The sequence below is a fragment of the Arachis ipaensis genome, chromosome B03 (genome assembly GCF_000816755.2).
Source record: "Arachis ipaensis cultivar K30076 chromosome B03, Araip1.1, whole genome shotgun sequence".
NCBI lineage: Eukaryota > Viridiplantae > Streptophyta > Magnoliopsida > Fabales > Fabaceae > Arachis > Arachis ipaensis.
Genome location: NC_029787.2, coordinates 15,894,330 through 15,902,977, shown reverse-complemented (window position 1 = coordinate 15,902,977; position 8,648 = coordinate 15,894,330). Strand labels below are relative to the sequence as shown.

Below are 8,648 nucleotides of genomic sequence, written 5' to 3'. Positions count from 1 at the left end.
CACTCAGGTTTCAGTGGTGTATCCTCTTTTCACATTTTTTTTATTACTTATGCATCAGCAGTAAATCCAAACTAGCACTAACCCACACAGGCACAGACAAACAGGAACAGAAACAGCTGATTGATGTATAAAATGAAGGCCAAAGATGAAATCATAGCAAACTAACCCTCTTTTCTCTCGTTCCTTCCCACTCTTCCTCATGTTCACGCTTTCTTTTCCACATCTCTTTTTGTTCCTCTTCATCCTTTTTTAATCTGCCTTCCTCCTCTGATATCTACATGATCATGAATAAACTTGAGATCACAAAACATGAAATACTTGTGAATATAATCTCCAAGACAAATTTGCATAGGTAAGCAGTCACACGATGATCACATTTTCACAGTTATCACTGACACTTCCCCAAATCACACATTTGGTGTTTTAGTTGGTGAACATTTTTTCTTTTGGTGGGAGATTTTAGAACATACCCTCATTTGCATTTTTCGTCTCCTCCATTCTTGTTCTGTTAATAGCTCACGAACCTTCATTTTCAGCTCTTGCTGGAACTCCTCTGATTTTTCATATTGCTGGTCATATTTTCCCTGTGATGCAGAGAAAAAAGAGACATAAAACTATTGGTCTTTTAGAAAGTCAAAGATACTATTGTTCCATTTAATATTCATGACATGCCGGTTTTACAATATTAACATATGATAGTTTCATCACTAATGCATCTAAAGAGTATAATGGCACTGAGAAACAAACACAGACAAATAGATACACACCACACACAGAGTGGATACTCCAAAATATAGGTTGTAGCCAGAGGGGATCATCTAGTAAAACTGCACCTACCTCTTCAACCAAAGACTTAATTTTCGATGCTGTATCTTTCTTCAACTGCTTCTTCCTCTTGGCTCTAAGTTCTTCTGCAGGTGACATACATGGGAAAAAGATGATTTCTTTATGAATTGTGCACCAACTTTCTATAAATGAGTAAATATGAGAAGAAAAGAATAAATAATGAATCAATTTTTTCTTTTTGGTATAAAAGCAATGAAGAAGGACACATGCGCAGCAAATGTCACAAATTTGGGGTTTTCATGCTTCAAACAAGGGACAAAACACAGAGAAACAGGGAGAGGGCCCCAAATACATTGCATTAGCTCTTCAACAATGTCAATACAGACATGTGCGGAAGTACATGGAACAGACACCCGCCATAAATCTTAAAATAGAGAAGTGAACCACATCAGTACTCAGCAAAAATTGTCCAGAATTACCTTTAAACATTGAACCAAATTGAAAAATAAATAAAGAAGACAGAGTTTGGTCTAGCTATGAAGATAGTAAACTAAGTAATCCAAAATCGCTACTCTTGGAGTCCATGATGATCCTTCATGAAAAGAATTTGCAACATTAAAAGTCAACATATACTAGGAGCCAACTAAAACAAACTAATTTATGCTGACCTTTTGCTGAATTAATTTGGCTAAGAAGGTAATCTCTTTCATTTTGATCAAGTAATAATTGCTGAGCTTTGGCTAGTGCTGCAGACAAGAGAATAGCCCATCAAACATTAAAAAATGCACACTTTTCACAAGAGCCATCTAGCCATGAAACTTATAATAATAATCGATATCCACTATCAGAATACGTCAACTGCAGAAACAATAACAGAGCATGCACATACATACCTCCAAAAGCCTCCTTTGCCTGTGGATGGTTACACTTGTCAGGGTGAACCATCAATGACAACTACAACAAAACAACAAAAAATCATTATAAGATGTCCATGGAACAGTCAAAATTATCCCTTGCATTGAAAGAATTTACCTTACGGTATTTCTTTTTCACATCATCAATCGATGAATCAAATGGTAGGTTCAGATACTCAAATGGATTTAGCTTAAAGCAAGACAAAATCCTGTGGGGAAAAACATAACAATTAAGTCAGCTAAAATGTTGATCAACAGAGTGTATGTAGAACGGTAGAACCTCATACAAATGAAACTAGCAATAACATAAGCATAAACCTAGAAATTGAAACTCCAAAATAAGTAATACTTATGCTTGCAGTCAACATTACCCCTCTCATAATCACAAACTTATGCCTGTCACCTTTTTTTTTCCATCTCAATAACAACACATTCATAACCATAACCAAAACGCTACAACTTGGCTTGTTGTTCACAATAACATCAACACTCTCACTTAAAATCACATCACTCCCCACCACAATTCAACAATGAGAGGAAAAAACACCGAATTGAATCAAACAACGCAAAATTTCAAAATTCTGCATACAAATGTAAACGTCGCAGCTCATGAAGCTAAACCTAATAACCTCAAATTAGAAACTATACAAATAACTGCAAACGAAAAAAATTATATATATATATAAATAAAAAGAAACCCTAACAGAAGTAACCTCCATTGCAACAGAGAGAGAGAGAGAGAGAGAGAGAGAGAGACCTGAGGACTTCGTTATCTCTCTCAACCTCGCTGACTTCGGCGAAGAAAGCTTTGAGAAGAAAATCGTCGTCGACGGTGGAGCTCGTCTCTTCCATTTCTCGATTGATAGAATGATTATTCCAAATTTCCAATCGCTCCCCAAAATTGGACTCTGACTCGATAACCCTCTTTCTTTCTCTTTGTCGAAACGACAACCAAATGCGGCGTTTACGACATTTCCAATTCCAAGCCCAAGACGCTGCAGAAATCAGGATCTAGGGATGCCGACGACAACGTGCTTTGATTTTAGTTTTGTATTCTATTTATAGCTAATCCCGCTTTTTATCCTCGTTTTGTATTTGTTATATATTTTATAGAGTAAAATATCAATTTTTTTTTGTGACTGACCATAATATAAAGAAAAAACATCTAAAAAAAAGAGTAGCACTTCTCTCTAATAATAATGTTTAAATTATTATGAAGTTGTAACCACTCTAAGTACACCTGCTTGTTTAAAGCAGCAGCCAGCAGTCTTAGCCATTAAATCAGCCGCTCTGTTTGCTGTACGCTGGATGAGCACTAAAGTAGCTGTCCAATTGCGCTAAAACATCTCTTTGATTTTGTCAAGCAGATCAGAGTCATTCGTAATCATGCTGGTTGTGCCTCGTAAAACAAGAAGAAACGCATCAAGATTATCAGTTTCACATATGACCTCTTTACACTCGCAATCCCAAGTCATAACAAGGCCTCTCCAAATAGCATGAAACTCACAAGAGAGAACACTAGAAAGAGGTATACTGGCAGAACAACCTTTCATCCAAATTCCCATGTTGTCTCTAATAATACATCCAAAGCCAGCTAATTGCCCATTTTCAAAAATGCTTGCATCGCAGTTCACTTTACAGACATTCGTTCCAGCCAAATTTCTTCTTCAATAGCCATTCATACCCGCTTTTAGTCGAGTAGGTGAGAGTATTTGAGTTTGTCCAAAACCAACCTGTTTTATCTCCTGCCTGCTTGATAGGATCAAAGAGCATCAAATCAAGTTTAACTTATTCCGGAATCATTGTGCAAAGAATATCCCACCGCCAATGTCCATGGTACCAGACATCTTCTAGCTTCAAGTGAGAATCAGATATGTGCACAAAAAGAACCAAAGGAGCTAGCGTTCCACATGGTCGCCAAGCATGATACCAAAAGGATTGAGACATCCTGCCTGTACACCAATCAAAACCATCACGAAGCTTTTCTATTGTCTTATAAATCGCTCGCCAAGTGCTTGAAACATTATTAGAAAAATTGGGTGAAAAACAAGACCTCCCAGATAAATATTTTGGCAACATAATTCTTACCCAAAGCTTATCATAATTATGCAGTAATTGCTAAACAAGCTTTCCTAATAAAGCAAAATTTACACACTGGGTATCTCTAATTCCCAAGCCTCCATATTTTCTTGGAGTGACAACTTTGCTCCACTTGACATAATTTAAGCAACGCTCCCCCACCTTTCCCTTCCACAAGAATTGTCTAAGCACAGAATCAATCTTTTGACAAAGCGAAGTAGGAAAAAGAGTCACTTGCATCTAATAAATAGGAAGAGAAGAAACAACAGATTTAATTAAGCAAAGCCTGCCTGCTCTGTTAAGGAGCCGACCTTTCCAACTAGCCAGCCTATTCTTGATCTTCTCTAAAGAGTCCGAAAAAATAGACCTAGCAGCTCGAGGATGATTAAGGTTCACCCCCAAGTATTTGCCTAGGTCACTAGTAAAAGGAATATGAGAAACACCAGACAATATTTCCTTTCTTATATTAGAGATATTTCTAGAACAAATAGCTTTAGATTTTTCAATGTTAACCTTCATACCTGAAGCTTTGCAGAACAACTCCAAGGTGTGCACAACATTCTGAACTTGATTTTTCTTCGCTTTACAAAAAAGGAGGAGGTCATCTGCAAACATCAAGTGAGAAACTCTAGGTCCTCCTCTAGAAACAGCCACACCATCCCAAATACCCTCGTCAACTTGTTTGGAAATGAATCACGCCAATCTCTCCATGCACAAAACAAATAAATAAGGAGAAATTGGATCTCCTTGCCTAAGCCCTCTGCGAGGTTGAAAGCTGTCCAATCTATTCCCATACCAAAGGATGGAAAGATTTGAAGTCTGAACACAATTCATTACAAGTCGAATAATTAGAGAAGAAAAGCCAAAAGATTCAAGAGTGTGCTCAAGAAAATTCCAATCAACTCTATCATAAGCCTTTTCTAAATCAATCTTAAAAGCCATAAATCCTTTTCTAGACTTTGTCCGCTTAAGAAAGTGAAGAACTTCTTGGGCCACAATAATATTATCAGGCGCTCCTCTACTATGTATAAACCCTCCCTGAGTTGGGCTAACAATCTCATCCAAAAAAGGTCATAATCTATTAACCAGCACTTTAGTCACTAGTTTATAAATTACATTACAAAGGCTTATTGGCCGAAAATCCTTCAATCTAGTTGAAGGGTCGCATTTAGGGATAAGAACAATCAAAGTTTCCAACAAAGAATGGCTTAAAGTCTCCCCTAAGAACGCTTTCTGAACAGTACGCTACACCTCATGACCCACCACATCCCAATATTCTTTGAAGAAAAAACTTGAAAACCATCCGGCCCAGGAGCTTTGAACGAGCTCATATTATCTAGAGCTTCTTTAACCTCCAACATTGTTATTGGTTTAGATAAATTATCACAAGCATCCTGGCTAAGAGATGGCATAGGAATTTCTCCCATACAATTAACCTCAACAGGCTCAGTAGAGCAAAAAATATTTTTGAAAAAATGAACAACCTCTCTTTGCAAAACTTCCGGATCATCAGACCAGGACCCATCACTGACCAGCAACCCATGAACCTTGTTAGATTTTCTTCTAATGATGGTTTGCATATGGAAAAAGCTAGTATTTCTATCACCATACCAAACCCATTGATCTCTTGACTTCTGGTACCAAAGCAATTCTTCCTGGGCCAAAACTAGATTATACTCAGCTCTCAATTCTTCCTCTTTGTGCTTCAAAATCGGATCATCATCAGCTTCCATTTTCATTGAATACAATTCAAATAAGCCTCCAATTCCCTCTTTTTAATAAAAATATTGCCGAAGACCGTAGAGTTGAATTCCAACGAAGCTTCTTGAACCCCCAACAACTTCCTATGGATGCCAAAGTCTGTACTATTCCAAGATTTCTGAACAATGGCCTTGTACTCAGGATGCGTTGCCCATGCTGCTTGGAATCTAAAAGGCCGGTTTCCTTTCTTGATAGGAACTCCTTGACATCGGATAAGTAGGGGACAATGATCAGAGTGGGAACGGCTGAGAACTTCAACAAAAGCTTCTGGAAAAAGAAGACGCCATTCTGCAGTACAGCAAGCTCTATCCAATCTCTTTGCAATTTCTTTGTTTTCTTGAATTTTACAGAACCAAGTAAACCGTCTTCCAGAGGTTGTCAGATCAAAAAGACCACAAGAATCTAGAGTACTTGCAAAGACACTACTGCGAGTCGAATAGTAATTACCTCCCTTCACCTCATGAACACTCAAAATATAATTGAAATCCCCAACTACCACCCATGGGTCTTGAATGCACAAACCAATATCAAGCAGATGACTCCATAATTCTACTCTATTAGTGGCTTGAGGGCTACCATAAACCACACTGCAAATCCATCTTCGCCCACCACCATCAATTTCCAAAGTTACACATTGATTCATAGCACAAAGAATTTTACAAAAAAATTTTAAATTAGCAGAGAGGAACCAAATTCCTCCCTTATGTCCAACAACATCTACAATCCCTACAGGATAATAGCCTAATCTCCCCCAAAATTCTTTCATAGTTTCAAACCCAATATGAGTTTCCACCAAAATAAAAAAAGTTGGTTAAAATTTTCGTACTAACTCCTTACAGTGCACCCGAGACATCTTATTTGACGCCCCCTTACATTCCAACTAATAATATTTAAATAGTCACAATCCATACAAATAAATTAAATAATTGGAATTTATAATCATTCTACCTCACGTTGATGGACCCCTGTCTCCAATTGTCTTCTGGTGGACTTGCGTCGCAGAACCATCATTCTTTTGTTGAGGTTGGTTCTCCAAGTTTGTTGTTGCACTAGCTTTATCAAGCTCTTTTTGTACTCGAGAATCTGTTGACAATGCTTCAGTAGGTGAGTTTTGAAGCGAAATAAGACGCTGTCTTTTGTGCCCTACTTTAAAAAAAGGAGTACTCTGATCCTTGAAAGCCACCTGAGTTGTTCCCAAAGAGCCAAGCGTGGATGGAGGATCTTTCTTTTCCTTAGGCTCCACCTTTGCATTTGATAAAGACTTCACCTTTGCATTTGATGAGGATCCAGCATGCATTTTATTAGACCCAAAAGAAAATTTCTTACTCACCAAATTGGAGCATATTGCTACATTGGCTTTTTTTGGCACCACATTAGGGCCTTTATCCACTTTTTTCTTGCATTTTCTACTAACTGTAACCCATTCACCCTCTTTTGCTTGAGTATCATTATCCATGCGTGATTCTTGTAAATTATCATGCACAAGATCCGCTGCTCCATGCTTCTCCATAATTGGAATTGATTTGGCATTAATTCCAAATTCAAAAGTTGAATTTTGATTTTTTACTGGAATTTGACTACCTTCTACCGTTTTCTCGTTGTTATCCACCGAAAACAGTGACGGCAAATTTTTCTCCTTCACCATGGTTTCCTTCCCAATGCCATTGTTGTTCTCTTTTGCATATTCTCTTATTACATGCCCAAAGCAGCTACATTTTTCACAAATTAAATTCAGAAGTCCTAAGTTAATTTGCACACATGCTCTTGCATACTTTCCCCTCTCCGCAGACTTGGTGGCTAGGTCGATGCGGATCGGTTTACCAACAGCTGACGCAATCATTTTCATGGCTCTCTCTTGATAATAGTTAATGTTTAAACCTGTTATTCTTATCCAAACCATGGTAGACCCAAAATTATTTTCACAAGGTCTGAATGAAGAACTCCAAGGTTTAACTGCAACATAACTACCAGTAATCATCCACGGTCCTCTAAGGAGAACTTTTTCTCTATCCTCCAAGAGATCAAATTTGACTAAGAAATAGCCAAAACTGACATCTAGTACCTCATATCCTTTTTTGGTTCTCCAGACTCCTTTAAGCCTGTGCGTGATCGCCGTATAGCTAAATTTTTTTCCAAGAACTTTGATCACGATGGCATCTTTGTAGGGCTCTGCCAATATCTCCTTTGCTTCTTCAGTGAACGTCACAGTCGGTATCTCTGAATCGCCTTACTTACCAACTACTGTAGCCATCTTATCCCCATCAAGAGAATCAGCAACCTCCAAAGCTCTCCTTATTGAAGCACCCACAACTTTATCTCTGAACGATATCCGCTGACCTTGAATCTTGTTATTGTCTTCTTTAATTCCCTCCTTTTCACCTGATGCATGCCCACCTCCACTCTCCCCATTATTGCTCTCGCCGGCATGGCCGGCTGCCTCGCTATGTGCCACCCTCAAAGACTCTCCCCCGCTCTCTCCCCTCTCCATTTCAAAATATTAGGATAGGATAAAATTAAAATTTATTTCAAAATTTAAAAATAAAATATATTTAAATTAAACATTAAAGAAGTTGGATATACATTAGAGACAAAAATGTATAATTTATACTTTATTATATATGTATCGTATTCATTTTTTTTCTGAAAGTTTACTCCTAGTCATTCTACAAGTATTTTATAATGAGTAAAAATCTTAAATTCGTAATGCAATTTATTCCGTTAAAATTTATTTTTATCTTACTTGATTTAGTAATTCTTCTAATAGTAATATATTATTTTCGTCCCCAACGTTTTTGTCCTATTTAAGTCTCTAATATTTTAAAAATCATCTCAATTTTATCTAACCGTCAATTCTGTTGATAAGTTGATAAATCTCTAACGACAGGACAATATTGAACCAATTTTGATACGTTAGGGACTTAAACAATAAAGCACTATAACCGAATAAAATACTTAACCAAATCCAACCAAGTTGTTATAACAGTTTTTTACATCACGCGCGCACACTCTTCTTCTTCTTCCTCCTCCTTACACCTTCCCCTGCTGCTGCTGCTTCTTCTTCTACTCCTCCTCGTTTTTTCTCATATTTCTCTTTCATTATATTCGTCG

At 37.4% G+C, this 8,648-nt stretch overlaps 2 protein-coding genes across 4 annotated transcripts in view; both read right to left on the bottom strand.

Annotated features, from left to right (window-relative positions):
* LOC107629790 (dnaJ homolog subfamily C member 8) overlaps positions 1-2,766 on the bottom strand; it is a 3,825-nt gene extending 1,059 nt beyond the window's left edge. Inside the window, exons 1-7 of one of the 3 annotated variants that reach the window (XM_016332678.2) lie at positions 2,458-2,766; positions 1,819-1,909; positions 1,680-1,740; positions 1,455-1,532; positions 838-911; positions 471-584; positions 167-274 (exon numbers count right to left, since the gene is read on the bottom strand). In XM_016332678.2, coding sequence (XP_016188164.1) covers positions 167-274; positions 471-584; positions 838-911; positions 1,455-1,532; positions 1,680-1,740; positions 1,819-1,909; positions 2,458-2,552 — 621 coding nt within the window. In that variant the 5' untranslated portion in view covers positions 2,553-2,766. Of the gene's footprint in view, positions 1-118; positions 275-470; positions 585-837; positions 912-1,454; positions 1,533-1,679; positions 1,741-1,818; positions 1,910-2,457 lie in introns of all 3 variants that reach the window. The other 2 variants (XM_016332679.2, XM_021118282.1) reach the window with 2 other exon arrangements.
* Positions 6,490-8,028, bottom strand: LOC107632589. Its single transcript, XM_016336254.1, has 2 exons — positions 7,776-8,028; positions 6,490-7,730 (listed from the first exon to the last, which is right to left on the bottom strand). The coding sequence occupies exons 1-2, from the start codon at positions 8,026-8,028 to the stop codon at positions 6,490-6,492; spliced, it is 1,494 nt and encodes a 497-aa protein (XP_016191740.1).

Excerpts from the sequence above, each read along its gene's own strand:
- LOC107632589 (XM_016336254.1), bottom strand. The coding sequence starts at position 8,028 with ATGGAGAGGGGAGAGAGCGGGGGAGAGTCTTTGAGGGTGGCACATAGC. Across the intron at positions 7,731-7,775 it reads TAAGATGGCTACAGTAGTTG|AAGCAAAGGAGATATTGGCA; the intron begins GTAAGTAAGGCG and ends CGTTCACTGAAG.